General features: G+C 45.0%; 1 protein-coding gene across 4 annotated transcripts; it reads left to right on the top strand.

Annotated features, from left to right (window-relative positions):
- The first annotated feature begins 1,127 nt into the window (after window positions 1–1,127).
- On the top strand, window positions 1,128–16,656 carry SUGP2 (SURP and G-patch domain containing 2). Of its 4 annotated transcripts, none has more exons than XM_069878286.1 (10): window positions 1,128–1,330; window positions 3,108–4,754; window positions 6,125–6,242; window positions 6,925–7,433; window positions 7,619–7,730; window positions 8,795–9,318; window positions 10,181–10,245; window positions 10,847–10,983; window positions 13,264–13,384; window positions 16,391–16,656. In XM_069878286.1, the coding sequence occupies exons 1-9, from the start codon at window positions 1,210–1,212 to the stop codon at window positions 13,382–13,384; spliced, it is 3,354 nt and encodes a 1,117-aa protein (XP_069734387.1). In that variant the 5' UTR covers window positions 1,128–1,209; the 3' UTR covers window positions 16,391–16,656. The 4 variants fall into 4 exon arrangements, with proteins under 4 accessions (XP_069734387.1, XP_069734386.1, XP_069734385.1 ...); XM_069878285.1 differs by having other exon boundaries at window positions 14,433–16,656; XM_069878284.1 differs by having other exon boundaries at window positions 13,579–16,656.
- Window positions 16,657–17,958: the final 1,302 nt, after the last annotated feature.

Below are 17,958 nucleotides of genomic sequence, written 5' to 3'. Positions count from 1 at the left end.
AGACCTCGAGGCTCATCCAGTCTAACCGCCAGGCCAACGCGCTGAGCGCTTTCTGTGGAGGGCTCTTCCCCAATATCCAATTTAAACCTCCCCTGGTGCAGCTTGAGGCCGTTTCCTTTGCAGAGCTTCATCCCATGGACCAGCCTGGCCAGATGCCTCTGTAGAGCATTATTGCCTTCCAGCCCGTGGATCCATCCTGTCCAGATCCCCCTGCAGAGCCTCATCTCATGGATCGAGCCTGCACAGACCCCTCTGTAAAGCATTCCTGCCCTCCAGGCCATGGATCCAGCCCACAGATCCCTCTGCAGAGCCCCATCCGATAGTCCCAGCCTGTCCCAATCCCTCTGCACAGCCTCATCCCATGGATCCAGCCTGTCCAGACCCTTCTGCAGAGCATTCCTGCCTTCGAGCCCATGCATCTATCCTGTCCCAATCCCTCTGTAGAACCTCATCACATGGGCCAGCCTGTCCCAATTCCTCTGCAGAGCCTCGTCCCATGGATCCAGCCTGTTCAGATCCCTCTGTAGAGCCTCATCCCATGGATCCAGCCTGTCTAGACGCCTCTGCAGAGCCTCATCCTATGGATCCAGCCTGTCCAGACGCCTCTGCAGAGCCTCATCCTATGGATCCAGCCTGTCCAGACCCCTCTCCACAGCCCCATCCCGTGGATCCAGCCTGTCTAGACGCCTCTGCAGAGCCTCATCCTATGGATCCAGCCTGTCCAGACCCCTCTCCACAGCCCCATCCCGTGGATCCAGCCCGCAGACCCCTCTCCACAGCCCCATCCCGTGGATCCAGCCCACAGACCCCTCTCCACAGCCCCATCCCATAGATCCAGCCCACAGACCCCTCTCCACAGCCCCATCCCGGCCCCCCCCCAGGCCTCAGGCGGGTCCCGCTCTGCGCATGCGCGCGGCGAGCGGCGCCGCGGGGCCTGCTGGGAAATTCCCGAGCGGCGCGGAGGCTGCGGGCGGGGGGACCGGGGCGGGGGCGGCTCCCCCGGCCTCCTCCTCCTCCTTCTTCTTCTCCTCCTCCTCCTCCTCCCTCTTATCCCTCCTCTCCTCCCCCTCCCGGCACGGGAAGGCGGGAGGCACCGGTAGCTGCTCTTTCCCCGCCGTTCCCGTCGGAGGAGCCGCTGGGCGCTGCGGGGTCTGGGGGAGAGGGAGGAGGAGGAGGAGGAGAGGCCCCGGCTTTGTGCGGTGCCTCAGGATGAAAATGGCCTCTCGGCGCCTCACCCGGGAAGCGTTTGATGCTGTGGTGCAGGACAAAGTGAAAAGGTACCGCATGGAGCGGGGAGATGCCATGGAGGAGCCCATCCATCATTTTAAAGGTGAGGAGACCCTGGGATGACAGGCACCAGCGATTCCGCTCACGGCTCTCCTGGATTCCTCGCCTCCCGTTTATGTCTCTTTGGATTCACACGGAGAGATCCCCTCTCCACATCCATTTTTATGGAAGAGGCCGGTAGCTTGGTGTGACTGACACTGTTCCAGGGTGGAATGCAAATTGCCCAGAGCAGGGGTGGCTGCCCCATCCCTGGGGGGGTTCAAGGCCAGGTTGGATGGGGCTTGGAGCCCCTGATCCAGCGGGAGGTGTCCCTGCCCATGGCAGGGGGTGGAATTGGGTGGGCTTGGAGGTCATATCCAACCCAAACCATTCCGTGATCCGGTTTCCATATACATTTTTTAGGAAGAGGCTGGTAGGTTGGTACGACTGACACTATTTCAATGTGGAATGCAAATTCCAGGCAAAAAAAAGCCCAAATGTTAGAATATGGAACTGTTGGAAAGGGTCCAGAGGAGCCCATGGAGATGATACAGGGGCTGGAGCACCTCATGTATGAGGACAGGCTGAGAGAGCTGGGGTTGTTCAATCTGGAGAAGAGAAAGGTGTGGGGAGACCTTAGAGCAGCTTCCAGTAGGGAAAGGGGCTCCAGGAAAGCTGGGGAGGGGCTCTGGATCAAGGAGGGCAGAGACAGCATAAGAGAGAATGACTTTAAATTGGCAGGGAGAAGATTTAGGTTAGACATTAGGAAGAAATTCTTCACGCTGAGGGTGGGGAGGCCCTGGGTGCCCAGAGCAGGGATGGCTGCCCCATCCCTGGAGGGGTTCAAGGCCAGGTTGGATGGAGCTTGGAGCCCCTGATCCAGTGGGAGGTGTCCCTGCCCATGGCAGGGGTGGGACTGGATGGGCTTTGGGGTCCCTTCCAACCCAAACCATTTTATGATTTCAATTTCAAACAAAGGAATTCTGTTCGGGCTGTGTCAGAGAGCGGGTCCGATTTCAGGGAGGTCTCCAGAGGCATCGCTGCGGGATGGAATTCTGTTGATGTCTGGATAAGTTAAATAAACAGGAGTGAGTTTGAGGCCTTTGGGGCTTTGAAGAAAACGCTAAAACCAGGACATTAATCCTGTGAATGCACACAAAACATGATCTGCAAATTCTTTTGTCTTATAAATTTGACACTTAAAATGTCCTGAAAAATAACTTGAAATACATTCATAGGAAATTGAGACTTATCTGTTTTCTTAAAGTTGTATAAGCTCCAGAGGAATGATTCATTTGAAATACTTAAGTTGTTCAAGTGTTCTTTACTTTCTGAGTTAAAGAACAGGGATTCTTGGATGCTTTGCAGGAAATTCTGATGTTTCTGACTATAATGTTTTCTTTTATAATTGTGTGTGAGTTTATAGAAAATAAGGTCTTGTTTTCAACTGCAGGATTCCATGTGGAAACAGAAAGTGCACACACTGTTTTTTTACATCAGAGAAATGCAAGTAGAAGCATTATGAGCACATCATTAACATCTTCCTAGACTGAGAAAGTTGTGAGCACATAGATGGTGAGATTTATAGCAGAACTTGTGCTTCAGCTTTAGAAAAAGTAGAAGCTTTAATAAATTGCTTTTAGGGGTTTGTTGGGGTTTGCTTATTTCAAATGATTTAATAAATGTACGAAAGGAAATGGGAGTATCCAAAATTAGTGAAACTTGAATAACAGTACATGTATTTTTGTTCACTCTTGTAAGCATCCAAATATGCGTGGGTTTTTTTTTTTCCTTAATCCTACTTGCAGTGCGTTGGTATCTTTATGCTTTTATCCTCACAGCTCCTCCAAGGCTGGTCCTGAGACCGAGATATGAAGAGAGCTTTCACGATGATGGAAGATACGCTCACGACAACGCCCAGCACCATCCACACGATGACTGGAGCGAAGACCCGAGAGATGAGTATCCAGGACCTTCCTATAGATCTGCTAGTCCCCTCATAAGAAAAGATAACTACTACCATGAGCAGTACGGCCACCCAGCGTCTCGTGACCGGGAATTTGGTCGCCCAGCATCTCGTGACCGGGAATACGGGCGTCCAGCCTCGCATGACCGGGATTATGGGCATCCAACATCTCATAACCGGGAATACGGGCGCCTGGCTTCCCATAACCGGGAATACGGGCGCCCAGCTTCCCATAACCGGGACTACGAAGGCCTCGCTTCTCATGACCAGGACTATGGCCCTCCTGATTCTTGGGAATCCACCCACGAAACTGACTTTAGTTCTTCAGATATTTTAGGTGATTTTAGATCGCCAGGACTCATGGAAGATGAATATGGAAACATGGAAAATCAGGAGTATGATGTGGACTTTGGAATGCAATCCGACAGCGAGTTCCGACCCCCGATACGGAGGGGCAGCATCGGCAGGGGGAGGATTCTGCGAGGAAAGCGTATTGCAAGGGGTGTTGTTAAGACTAAAGTTTTCAAAGGAGATATCAAACCTCCCCTGAAGAAATGGAACACTAAAAAGCTGCCTCCAGGCCCCGATCAGAAACCAGATGCGCAACCTGATCAACTCCCCGAAGCTGCTGAGCAACCCAACCAGAGGCCGGTGACAGTCCAGCACCCTAATCAAAAGCTGCCTCCACGACCTAATCAGAGGCCAGCGATAACAGCCCAGAGACCTATTCTCAGGCTCCCGAAGCCTGCGCACGTGTTCAGAAATCTCAATTTCGATCTTGTGGACAAATCGGACATTTTTTCAACTTTTGGAATAGAAATTATAAAATGGGCTGGGTTTCATGCAATAAAAAACGATGCAGAGTTTTCCCGGCTCTTCGGAGCCCTCTTTGAACTGGAGACAGAAACCTGCGCTAAAATGCTCGCTTCCTTCAAATGCTCCTTAAAGCCAGAACACCGAGATTATTGTTTCTTTACCATCAAGAGTTTACAACATGCTGCTCTGAAAACTCCCAAAGTGGACAATGAGTTTTTAAATATGCTATTGGACAAGGGGGCTGTGAAAACGAAGAACTGCTTCTTTGAAATAATCAAGCCTTTTGATAAATACATCATGAGGCTACAAGACCGCCTCCTGAAAGGCGTTACCCCCCTGCTCATGGCCTGCAATGCTTACGAATTAAGCATTAAGACAAGTGGGTTTGGTAATCCAAGAGAAATGGCGAGTGCTTTTGAGACTACCGTTTCTCTCTGTCGTAAATCTTTAGCACTTCTGGGTCAGACCTTCGCGCTGGCGTCTGTTTTTAGGCAAGAGAAAATACTTGAAGCTGTAGGGCTCCAGGAAATGGCTCCGGCACCAACGCTATTCCCCAACTTTGATGATTCAACATTGTTTGGAAGAGAGTACATTGAAAACTTGAAAGCTTGGTTGGACAAAAGTGGATATCCCATCCAGATGAAGAAAGCTGAACAAGAGTCCACAGCAGAGCTTGAAAAACCCTCTCCTGACACACAAGCTAAAAGTGAGTGAATTGTCGTAGGGTACTTTGCAGTGCCTAATGTCTTTATTTGTCACTAGCATTTTATCTTATTTTTTATGGTTTCACTGGGTCAGGGATTCCTAATTCTGGGAATTCCATGTAAATCCCTCGCAGTGCTGAGGCAGGTGGGAAATATTTTCTGTTGTAACAATTGCTTTCAGCTTTCTGGGTAAAAGCATGTCTCCTTCCTCCCTTCTGCACCTGCTTATGCATCAAAAGAAGCGTGACAAGAAGGATGAGGGAGGGGATTCTCCCCCTCTACTCCTCTCTCCTGAGACCCCACCTGGAGTCCTGTGTCCAGTTCTGAAATCCCCAGCATAAAAAGGGCATGGAACTGTTGGAAAGGGTCCAGGGAGGCCACAGAGATGATCCGAGGACTGGAGCACCTCCTGTATGAGGACAGGCTGGGAGAGTTGGGGTTGTTCAGCCTGGAGAAGAGAAGGCTCTGAGGAAACCTTAGAGCAGCTTTCAGCACTGAAAAGGGCTTCAGGAAAGCTGTGGAGGGGCTCTTGCTCAGGGAGTGCAGGGATAGGACAAGGGAGTACAGTTTTGAGCTGAAAGGGGAGATTGAGATGAGGTCTTGGGAAGAATTTCTTTCCTGTGAGGGTGGGGAGGCCCTGGCTGCCCAGAGCAGGGGTGGCTGCCCCATCCCTGGAGGGTTCAAGGCCAGGTTGGATGGAGCTTGGAGCCCCTGATGCAGTGGGAGGTGTCCCTGCCCACAGCAGGGGTTGGAACTGGGTGGGCTTTGAAGTCCCTTCCAACTCAAGCCATTCCGTGATTCTGTGATTTATACCTTGTGCCCCAGCTGCCCTCCCCTCCAGCTTCACGGCTTCCAGGGAGCGAGTCCGGGACTGCAGCTGTAACCAGCTACGTCGCAGAGTGAGCGTTTGCGTAGAAGCAAAGCTGGAGATGTTCCTGTTACTGCTTTTATTGGATGCAGGCCTATTTCTTTCAAGCTATTTATATACTACCATCTACAGGAGTAGAGTGGCCAATAATTTGGAATTCGCCCCTTCAGAGTGCTGTTCAAATATACTTATTTTGCACAAAATCCTTTTGGAGCAACAAGAATTTGCTGTTTAAGGGTAGCTTAACGTGGCCAGGATGGCAAAGGATGAGTTTCTTAAACCCCAGCACTTCTCATAATAAAGTCTTCTAGAATTTAAGTTGAGTTGAGGAAACAGTCAGGAAGTTTCTGAGGTTTGTTTGTTCTAATATTAAATGCTGCCTTTTTTTTTTATTAATATGTTGAGATGCTGCAAATACCAGTGTGTTGAAGAATGAAGAGGACTACATACTGATACTCTGTTGATGAGAATAACCCAATTACTGCATCATCTTTCTTCCTACAGCCCCACAGCGAGCAGATCGGAAAGTTGTGGAGACAATTGAACAGCTAGTGAACAGCATTGTTTCAGGAACCTTGTCTGCCAAAGAGAGAAACGCTCAAAAGAACTGCCCTGAATATTGGTAGGTGTGTTTGAACGGTGTGTCTTGATACTGCTCTCTGCTGAAGGTATTTGGAATATATTTAATTACATTCAGTATTTCATTCAAGGGGCATAGGGACAAAGCCTGTTGTATATTTAATCAGACTTACTGAAAGTGTTTCCTCAGCTCATTATGCTTCCTGATACCCCTGGAAATTGTCCTGTTGCTTCTGTCTGGTCTAGTAGATCATGTTCTTTTGCTCTGTCAGTAATGACTGTGTGTCAATCCAAACACAAGATGTTAAAGCTATTTCTGTAGCTTGGATTATAATAGGAAGCAAATGTAGTCGATATAAACATACAATAAGGTAACAGACTTATGGATCTCGTGTTCCATGAATAATTCTGGAAAAGGAACGCTGAGACAGTTCCAAGTATCATAATCTTTTAATAAGACAGTATCTCTTCATGTGTGAATTGCAGCATAGCTGATTAATTACTAACCAAACCATTTCTATCAAAGCCTCCCATCATTTATTTGCTCGGCACACTTCACTTACTGCTTTAGAGGTGGAGGTGGCTGTTAGGCTGAGAAAAACCTGGGCAGGCTACCATTAACTGGTGTATTCCTTTGGAAAAAAAGGATCGATTGCTACTGAACTTCTAATCTGAGAATTCGAGATCAGTTGCCCTTTCAGCTTTGTTTATATGATTTTGTTTAGGTTCTTGTCTGATGAAGATAGTCTAGAGTACAAGTATTACAGACTGAGGTTGTCTGAGATGCAGAGGCTGACATCGTCGGGAAAGGAAGAGGGTGGTGAGGGCAAAACTCTAGAAGAATCTGCAACAGAATCAGTCAGGGCCATGCTGTATGCCAGGAGAGTCGCAAGCATTAAGAGGCGGCTATTTAAAAGAAAGAGGCTTGGAGCTCTCGTGCAACGTGGTATTCGAGGAAGGAGGGTGACGAGAGCAACCGCAGGGACACAGACTGTGCTTTCAGCGGGGACAGTGCTCAAGCCCCAGGACAAGCATCTTCAGGGGTCGGTCCAGTCAAAGCCTTCTGTGTCGGAAACCAGCCTGTCGGAGAAGAGTTCCTCCCTCGCTGCAGCCTCATCCTCGCAGTGTGCTGCTAATTCAGAAGGGGCTCTGCCAGCAGAAGGAAGGGCAGATTCTGAGGATTTATTAGCACCAGCTGAACTTTTCCCACCGCTGTCCTCTCAGTTTCCTGATGGTAAGTGAAGATTCAAGATTAGATTCTAAGTTGTAAATTATATGAGAAAAACATTGCATAGAGTGTTCTACAGGGAACTCTAAAAATAATTTCTTTTGCTGAAGTAGATATTTCTCAACTGCATTGGCAGTTCAGTGATGCAGATTGTGTGAAGCTATAGGTAACAAGCTTTTTATTTCTTGCAGTGGATGCTAAAACAATGGAAACTGCTGAGAAGCTTGCCAAGTTTGTTGCTCAGGTAGGACCAGAAATCGAGCAGTTCAGCATAGACAACAGTGCAGATAACCCAGACCTCTGGTGAGTAAACCACACCTTGATCTATGTAAAGGGGCCAATAAGAAAAACCAAACCAGAATCATTAAGGTTGTAAAAGAGCTCTAAGCTCATGCAGTCTAACCGTCAGCCCAACACCACCATCCCTACTAAAATGTGTCCTAAAGTGCCACGTCTGCATGCTTTTTAACCCCTCCAGGGATGGAGACTCCCCCGCTGCCCTGGGCAGCCTCTGCCAGGGCTTCACCACTCTCTCAGTAAAGAAATTTTTCCCACTATCCAATCTAATCCTTCCCTGGTGCAACTTGAGGCCGTTTTTCTCTCATCCTCCTGCTTGTTCCCTGGGAGAAATAACCAGCACCCACCTCACTACAACCTCCTAAACAATTACTAAAGAGAAATTTCCTTTTATTGTTTGTTGATGTATTCTTTTACTCACTGTGCTTAGGAAGAGAGGATTTTGAGCCTCCATTAATGAATATCTGAAATAACTAAGAAAGAAAAACACTTCTCCTAAATGCGCACATGCACTGATATATGTCGTCTTTTATGTCTTAAGTAATTGGCTTGCATCTTGACACAGTGTTCTGTCAGAGTATTTTTAGTCTTGTTATTCTTTTAAGCGAGGCTTTGATTGCAATGGCCGGAGTGCTCTAGTGTAAATTAGTGCAGGTTTTTCTTTTAGTCGTATAGAGCCGCGCTGTCTTTTCCGTCTCTCCAAATCAATATGTCTGTTTGCACAGAGACCGCAGGGCTGCTGTTTGGAAGACCTGAATTCTCTTCTGTGCTTTGCTGTTTGCCTTCTGGGTCACCCAGAGCTAGCATCTTTTCTTAGTTTCTCCATCTGTAGAATGAAGATAACGGTACTGAATTCTTTACAACACAGGTAGAGAAGTGCTGGTAAAAAAGCAGTCAGGATGATTGTTCCCAACAGATGTTGTTGGGGAATCCTATAGCTCTCCGAAAACAACACCTGGAAAGACCATTAAAAAAAAAAAACTAACGAGAGGTTTATTTCTGATGTCTTGCTTTGTGCTAGCTAAAGAAAATATCTTTCTGATATAATTTTCACTGTAATTTTTGCCCAGGTTTCTACAAGATCGAAACAGCTCTGCTTTCAAGTTCTATCGAATGAAGGTCTATGAGTTATGTCCATCCATTAACTTCAGCGCTGTGTCTGAAGCAGCTGATGCCGGGGAGAGTGCTAAACCTGAAGAGAGGAACTTGGATATTTCAGAAGAGGAGGAGGAGGAGGAGGAAGAGGAGGAGGACGAATATAATGAGGAGGAAGCTGAGTTTGAGGAGGATATATCCCAGCCTTTGGAAGAGATGGAAATGGAGCAAGCGGAGGAAGGAGAAGAGGATGACGTCTCAGCAGGTAGAAGTGTGGAAAACCTAGCTGAAGAGATGATTTCCAAAACAGGAGAGGAAATATCAACAGGTGAAATGCCGCTAGCTGCATCATCTGATGGTGCTGTACCAAATCTGTCGACACAGGCATCAGCTCCTGCTCCTGGCACCCCCTTTCCTCGCAAACGAATCAGCAGCAAGTCTCTGAAAGTCGGTATGATTCCTGCATCTAAAAGGATTTGCCTCATAGAAGAACCAAAAGGTGAGCGTTACTGAAAAACATTTTGTAGGGCTCAGTACAGGGCTCTTGATCTTATGTACTTTGTTACTGGCTGTTATTGGCCAGAAGAATTGCCTTTCATTAGTACGAAAGTGAACTCAATGTTCACTTTAAAGGGTCAGTCACTGACAAAGGAGAATCTGAATAAATTGCGTAACAGTGTTTGTATTATAGTGCAGTAGCAAAGTTTGCGTCAAACATCAATCCTCAAATATTCCATAAGTATATGTGAATGTAATCCTCTGTCTGCTGCTTAGAAAACTCATGGTAGGAGGTTTTGCGGGGTTTATTTATCAGTGTATGCAAGATTTAATAGACTTAAAGTGTGTTCAGCGCTACACTTGAGTGTTTGTCTGAATAGATTTAGATTTGGATTGGCCAGATTTGTCAGTATGGCCACAGCGGGGGTGGGTCATGGTATTCTAAGAACTGAGAGTGAAGTAGCTTAAACCTGATTATTTGTGCTCTGCAGCTGCTTTAACAAATGTCTTGTCTTTGCATAGTGACTTTTTTATTGGTGAAGGTTGTCATTTGTGATATGAATATGATAGACGATAATCTCATTTAAGTGCATTCTGAATTTTCTATCATGAAAGCTCAGAGAAATGAAAGATCTCAAATCCTTATCATCCATCAGTCCAAATGTCCAAAACTAAATGCATGCATGTACTAATTACCTTTTATATGGTGGAGGGAGATAAAATACCTTACTGTTTCATTTCTTGTAATTCCAGTCTTTCTTGCCAAGGCATTGAGTCAAGTCCCACTTGAGATGTGCTTTTGGAGTTCTACGTTACAGTTGTTTTTCTTTACAGCTGAATTTTGTCTTTGGTTTGACTTGCAGTGCATGAACCTGTCAGAATTGCTTATGATAGGCCTCGTGGTTGCCCGGTTACAAAGAAGAAGAAGGTAAAGAACTCTTCTGGTTTGCCTTTGCGTTCTGAGAATCAACTGTCTTTACAAGAGGTGAAAAGGTGTCACTGTCGTAAAACAGAATTAGAGCCTGAAGAGCCTGATCCTGACAGACTGGACTAAACCTGAGGAAAACCATGGCTCCTGTTGTCTCTTAACTACCAAAATTAAGCATTTTATGATTACAGCACTATTTAAAAGCAGTGTGTTAATCTTGTCTTCCAGTTAAAAAAATAATAGAGAAATCAGCGCATTGCTCTCTGCAAAATACGTTGGCATTTCCCAAACTTGGTGAGATCTTGTTTGACTGCTTCTATATTTGTCATAGGGATTCAGTCATCAGATCGTTCAATGTTTGTTACTAAAAACCATAAATACATTTTACAATATGAAGGTGTACTCCTTGTGATTATAATAATGTATTTAAACAGTTTGAGAACCTGAAATAATCTTTCAAACTGGCAAGGCAGATATTTACTCTTCAATGGACGTTCTCTGTGTGGCTAGAGAAATGCCAGAGATATTTCTATATATCCAGAAATGCAAACACACTTAGTTTATGTTTGGGTTGGTTTTTTTTCTGCTTCTCCTCCCACAGAAACCAAAAGATTTAGAATTTTCCCACAAGAAGCTGACCAACAGGAATGTGGGTTTCCAGATGCTGCAGAAGATGGGCTGGCAGGAAGGACACGGCCTTGGTACACGAGGAAAAGGAATCCGAGAGCCTGTGAAAGTGTATGTAACGCGAACACCCTGCCGAAATGGGACAGCTCTGGAAAAGGCTGGGATTCCAATAGTCACGCTGTTTATCTACCCCACCTAGCTGTGGCCAGTTCAGTGGTTTGTTTCCATCTTGACGTTGGCCTTTGGCCTCAGCAAAGCTGAGCGTGGCGAATTCATGTGTTTTTCTGGGTAAAGCTGCTCTGGCAGGTGGCTGGTTCTTGCCACCCTATTTGACATCACTGAAGGCTGCAGCATGACCATTGCAGTGCGAGGACACTTTCTGAAGACATGTGGGTGCCCCTGTTCTCCAGGAGGTGTTTTTTGAGGGTTTTTTTTTTTGGTTGCTTAGTGTATTTTCAGGGTTCTTTAACACAGTATTATCTGGGGGCTCTCCTTGCTACATCACCAGGTACATCCTATATAAATAGACATTAAGAATATCACACGGTGTGATAACACTCCTAGGTTTAGGCAGCAAAGGTATTTTCACTCTAATTATGAGATTCATTCCACCGCATACTGAAAGAGGTAAGTGCATCTGCCAGAAGGTAAGCGTGCTTTTCCTTCAAAATATACTTCTCGTTTTGAATCTTCATTTTGTCTTCTAAAGCTGCTGTATCCACTGTCCGCTGCTGCCAGCACAGAGAATTAATAATGCCTCCTTCAACTCCCTGGCTGTATAAGGAGGCAGAAATTATTTCTGGACCCATATTCTAGCCCACACATGTGGTCTGTGATTTAACAGTCTTCTTTCTCCAGGGATGTCTATGTTCTCTTCGTGCCTTGGGCAACACTGGGCCTTGTAGCTGTTGGCTTTCGTTTTTCCTGTTGTGCTCCCAGTGGTCCAGGGGCCATCATTATACTTTCTATAATTTCTTCTTCAGTGTTAACCGACAATGAAGAAGCAACTCGCTTCACCTGCAGCTCTCATGTTCACTAATGTTAGAACCTTGGTCCTGACCTCAAAGCTTGTTGGGACCAAATCTATGAGTAATTTGTTTCTTTCTGTAGCCCCTGGCACAAGTTTCACTGCACAGCTAATCAGGAGCTGTTTAATTGTACCTGATCTGACAGCCCAACACATCCTAAAGGTTTCTGGCCATCTCTAAGAACTGCGTTTTTAATGAGGGAAATAGAGTTTTTCCAGGTTGACTCCGTTACTGTGTCACCTTGTAAAGACACCTGCAAAGAGCAGTGAGGAACTGTGTTCTGTACCTCCTACAAAATCTCATTGACCTTTTCTGTAATGTAAAGAGAACTCCGTATTATTGTTTTCATGGTTTGAACCGCTCTCTGCTTTCCCATCAAGGTCATTCTTTGGACAGTACTTAAGGACAATTTCAGTGAGGATGAAACCAGTGCAATTTAACGTTTTGCTTTCTCATGTTGGTTGCTTTGGTACAGTGCAGGGGTATTTTTATCCATTTAGCAATCTGTAGCCTCTGCTCTTTTCTCCCCTTTTGAAAACTACCAGCTCTTCTATTGATGACTTTTTTTAAAAGTCCACGTGCTACCTAATCTCATTCTCTGCACAAAAGGGGAGGAATTAATAACCGGATACACGCCAGTTCTAGTGTAGAGTGCCTCTTGATCATTATAGAATGCTGATATCTGAAACAGATTTATTCAGGTACATCAGTTATTACACAAAGAAACTCAAGGCCTCCAAGGCAAAAAGTTGTTCTGATATTGTCAAGGCCTGCCTGCTTCTGTCAGCACGTTTGGATGAAGAGAGAGGAGTTGTTAACTCATTTTCCCTTGGAGGGCAGGAGCTCCAGGTTTTGTCTGTGGAGTGTGTCCTACAAGACTTCATCTGGCTTAGAGCACTAGAAATTCTAAGCAAGCAGCATTATGTTCCCGTGGTAACATAGTAATGTGGTGTATCCTGCTCATTCTGCAAAGCCTCTGACTTCTGTCATTTTTGAAATGTAAGAAATAAGGCAATTTTTGCCATCTTTTCCAGAGAGGATCCCATCTACCATGAACAAAGTGGTTAATACAGGCGTTCATGTAAGAATTCAATCTCTTAGATGACTATCTTCCCTGCTCCCCTCATGTCAGAGGAGCGTTTTCTTCTGGTGGGTATTTGCATGTGTGATGGGAGGTGGGGAACGGTTTTATAGCTGATCTGGTGTGCCAGGTACCGAGTCTCCACTCCCTTCTCCCACGATTGAAGGAGAATTGCTTTCCACTTGAATTGTGTCTATGTTGGAAGCTGTTGTTTAGATCTCTTCTGCACGTTGTCAAATGTAACAGCAACAGAGTGTTCTAACTATTCATTTTACTCCCTAGGGGTGCTACCTCTGCAGGGGAGGGCTTGGGTGTTGCAGGGGAAGAAAATAAAGAAGATGCATTTGATGTTTTCCGTCAAAGAATGATACAAATGTACAGGCAGAAAAGAGCAAGTAAATAGGTATGTGCAATGGACACGTCTGGTTTATGAATTCCTGCAAACATTAAAATACCAGGGGGTTGTTTAAGTCTTCCCTTTACCAAGAGAATGTTGCTGTTTCCATGAGTATGTCTGGTTTCTTAACATGTCGTGAAAACCCAGACCTACGTTGAACTGCTTTGAACTGCTCAGTTACCCCAAATCTTACTTTCTAGGTTTGACATAAGAGACTCCCTCGCTAGAAAGCGCACGGATATGCAAAGGCTGCTGTGGGAAAGATCTGCGGCAGAGTATGCCAGTACGAAGAACACTTTGTTCTGTAGTAGCGGACTCGAACGCTAATGTATTAAAACACTTTCCAAGATTACAGTTAGTCTTGTATTTAATTGTGCAAGCTAACAACTTGGATGTCATCTTCTGAGGAAGAAACAACCGATTTTGTTCTCGGAAGTGCCTGTTTACCTCTCTCTTTGGCCAAGGTTGCCTGTTATGTGATGAGATGGCTTAGCAAAAAACAGAATAAGCAACATGAAAAATATACCCAGCCTGTTTTGGCTTGGATCCTTTCTGAAGCCAAGAACCTTCTCAAATTCAGATCTTCTTGCAAGGCAGTTAAGATTTTTATTTTACTCCATTTTGTTGATGGGCTGATCTTCTGATCTACTTCTGGATGCTGCGTAAAGCAGTTTCCTTTCCTCCATATGCCAATTTTAAGAAGAGCCTCTACCTGCATGCTTATTTTATATAGGATTCTAAACTTTAAGTGTAGGATGAATAACTGGGCTCATCTGAGTCTGAGAACACTAAACTCTTCCTTGAAAACCTCGGCTGCTAAGGTTTTTTTGACTGTAATGAACAGGTAGTACCTACTTTAAGTATACGTTTTGTTTATACACACATTTGCAGCTCTTCTCCCAACAAATTCTTGCATAATTCCTTTTCCTCGCGAAGAAGGTTAAGCCATGAGCAAGTCCTATCTATGTGTCTGCAGAAAATACTGAAGACACTTAGAAGTCATCTAGAAGTGGATCATCAGTTGTATAAGACCATCATTTCTGTTCTGTTTAAGGTTTGCTTTGCAGAAGTTCTTGTATTGAAAAATCCCAAGAAATATGACAAAAAACTTGTACTTTAAGGGACTTTACCAGAACTTGCTGAAAGAGAAGACTGGATTAATCTACTGTGCTTCAACAAAAAGCATTACCTCTCTGGTGAAGCACGACGTGAAAGATTTAGCAGTGTTACCACAAATTAAACATTCAAGGTCTGATCATTTATCTTTTCCCGACTTGCACATCAATGAGGGAACTGTGCCTGGATTACTGAGAGGGACAGAATTTAATATCCCACTTTTTAGTGTACTGTTCTCCATCATTACCTTTCTAAAACTAGCCAGAAGTCTTCACTTGAATGTTAGAGCACCCACGCCTTCCTCAGTGAAGTTCTCTTAAAGGAGTTGAGCATGAGCTGATGCGTGTTTTGTGGCAGTGAGTGCTGTCTTGCCGATGTTTTCATCCCTTACCAAGGTTCTTGTAGAGCACAGAGCGTGTGGGACACCACGAATAGCGCCTCACTGTCCTGAGGCAGCATCTCCAGTTCCTAACTGACAAATAAGTAAGAAAACGTGTTCCTTGGTTACCAGCTTGCCTGTGCCTGCTGTTTAAAGAACGAAATTATATTCTCTCTCCATTGAAAGCCCTGCTGGTTGAAAGGGTGTGTCTTCACTTTCATTCCGTAGCAACCAACTTATCCTTGCTTGTAACAACCAGTTTTAGTTTATGAATGCAAGGTTTTTTCTCTTTACTGCATGGATCTTTGAAACCACGAGAAACAATTGCTGATGGCTCAGTTTTAGTTGCCTTGAAGCACATAATCACTAAATAAACCCACGATGGCAGGTTTAAGAAAAACACACTGGCAGTTCTGTTTTTCCATGTGTCTTCACCTTTACGTTACAAGAAATTGAAGCATGAAGGCTATAAACACAAAGGAGTTTATCTGGTTGTCAGACTTGATTAAGGATGTTCGATAGCCCAGAACATTTCTCATAGGCTTTACTCAGAGATGTTTAAAGTCTTTAAGTGTTTTGCACCACAGGCTGCTTTAAAGATCATCAGTTACAGTATTTGGCAGCGGATGCTTACCTGTTAAGTTCCTATTTGGGTGTGTTCCTCGCTGCCTGTCTTTCTTTCCTGTGCCCAATTAGTACTTACAGTGTAAAATGAGCCTTTTGAAAGGCGATCTGCCAGTCCCAGGTTTAGAATGACACTGGAACCGGTACTGTTGGCCTCCGAGTTATTTCTCAGCCCCACTCAAAAGGCTTGAGCTGTTCTTTTAGTTTCAGCGCTGAGGCTGCCAGTGTTTCTGTTCACAATTTTTATGTCCCCGCAAACTTCCCGTCCCCCTCTTTCCATTTTTTGAAGGTTTCTTGATGATGTGTTACACTGTGCAGGAAGGCACGAGGCGAGGTGGAGCTTCACACTAGATCAAAATCCACTCTCGGCCCCCAACCAGCGTTGTGCGCTGCTCTGATTTAACCTGAGGTGGTTGGGCTTGGTGCCATTCGGGGCGCGTTTGCAAAATGCCTGCTTACCCAATCTGGGAGAAGCGTTGGGATCCCGACTGGAAAAAGGTGCCGTCCTTTGCGAGCGCAATTCAGTTTAGAGTATAACACTGCCTTGAGAATAAAGGTGAACCTCGGGCAAACCCTAACCTGCTGCTCTGGAGTTCTGTGGAGTCGTCTGTCCTTCTTGTGCCAAACTTTAATTTTGGACAAGGTCTCAGCAGAGCGGTGCTGGTGCTGAGATTCCAGCGTTGCTCTGCAGTGGGTTACCCTTTGCCCCTTTTATCTTGTTTTACCGAGAGATGACCTTACGTTCCTTTTGCAAAAGGAATTTCCTTTGATTTTGACCTGCTTTTGCAGGCAGCTCTGATTTGCCAGTTATAAATACTTGTAGATGTGAAACATTTGTTATGCAGATGCATTGCCTTGTTTAAAGTTTACTAGCTTCTTTTCTGTTATTTTAGTTCCAGGCTCTCTTCCATGAAGACTGCAAGCTTCAGTGAACATTTTAACTAACTTCAGTGGTGTGTCTACTGTCTTTGGGTTGGTTTTTGCCATTTAAACTCGTAGAGCAATTTGCTAGTTTCTGTTCCGTGCACATTGGCCACAGTGCTAAGCTAGCGATGAGTAGATGCTTATGTTATTGGGTAACTGACATTTCTTTTTAGTGTAAGTAAACCTGTTAGCATTGTTAATCCTTTAATATCCGCAATAAATGTAGAACAAAACAGTTTTCTGGTTTAAATGTTTTGCTTGTGAATTTGGCCATTTGTAAGAGATATGCATCATTTTGGCACTAAAAAGTGGAACTGAGATTATGCGGCTGTTAGATTAGTGTAAAGCAGGATTTTATGGTATGTGAGGGAAGGAAAGTCCCTCTGTTTCAGTGCTGCTAAATGTCTCTGCTGAGAATTCCCACTAAATCACTTCTGAGTTACTTCTTCACGTGGCTTCTGGTGCATTCAGTCCATACACAAGAGCGTTCTGAATGCCAGAACTGCTGTGCCCCAGCCAGAGCGCAAGAGTTTTACCCTTTATTCACACATCCCAGGAATTAGTCGTCTTTCTGATCTTCTTTGTGTATCGGCTTAAACAGCAAAACTTTCTATTTACGTATGTGTGTGGTTTACTTCCTTTACATTCAGATTCCTTTTTTAGACAGGATTTGAGGGGGGAAATAGCAATCAGTGGGGACTCAATGCTGGTGCAGCCGCTCAGTCGAGAGGTAAAGCGAGAGTGTTCATTTCTGAAAGACGCCCCCCAGGTCTCTGTCCCTTGCTTTTATACTGACAGCTTGGAACAGCTTTGTGGAGCCAAGGCCAAGCCCTGGCACCTTTTTCCTCCTTTTCCTTCAAAAACGTGCTGTCTACAAGGCCCTGGTTCTAGGAGAAAGGATGTTTGCTTTTGGAGAGAAGGGAGATCCCTGTTTTGGGGGAGGTGCCCTAAGACAGTGAGAGAGCTGCAGTCGGAGGAATTGTGTTGGACTAAGGAGGTGCTTTCATTTTTGCCTTTGAAGCTTTCCTTTGGTGTAACGCCAATTATGTTTCTCCTATTTATTATTTCCTTTTATAAAGACACTACAGCATCCCTAGTGTGAACACTTCATCCGTGCTGAGATGCTATTGCTCACAAATCAGTGTACGGTATTTTTTTCTATTGATATTCCATTCTGCTTTGAATTTAATCTCGATGTGTTGTGCCCAAAGAAAGTCTGGACTCAAAAACTCGAATATCACTATTTTGGATTGTTTTCTATCCTACAGGATGGTGTATTTTCTAATTAAGAGTGAATTCCTTAAAGTCCTGTGTCCTCTTTAATCCTGCATATCTCGTGACTGAGTGGCCAATCACAACCAGACTGTAGATTTGAGCAATAATAAACACCTGAACTGAGAACATGCTCAAAGAACCATAGGGTACGTCTGAAATCAATAGTTTTTGTGAACCTTGTTAAGTAGGTAACTTGCTGAATTGCAGCAAGGGTGGAAAATGTTTGCATTGTCTGTGGGCAATAAAGTTACTGCTGTTTAAG

This window comes from Phaenicophaeus curvirostris, chromosome 28 (genome assembly GCF_032191515.1).
Source record: "Phaenicophaeus curvirostris isolate KB17595 chromosome 28, BPBGC_Pcur_1.0, whole genome shotgun sequence".
NCBI lineage: Eukaryota > Metazoa > Chordata > Aves > Cuculiformes > Cuculidae > Phaenicophaeus > Phaenicophaeus curvirostris.
Note: the sequence above shows the minus strand (reverse complement) of the source record. Positions and strands in the feature narration are given on the sequence as shown.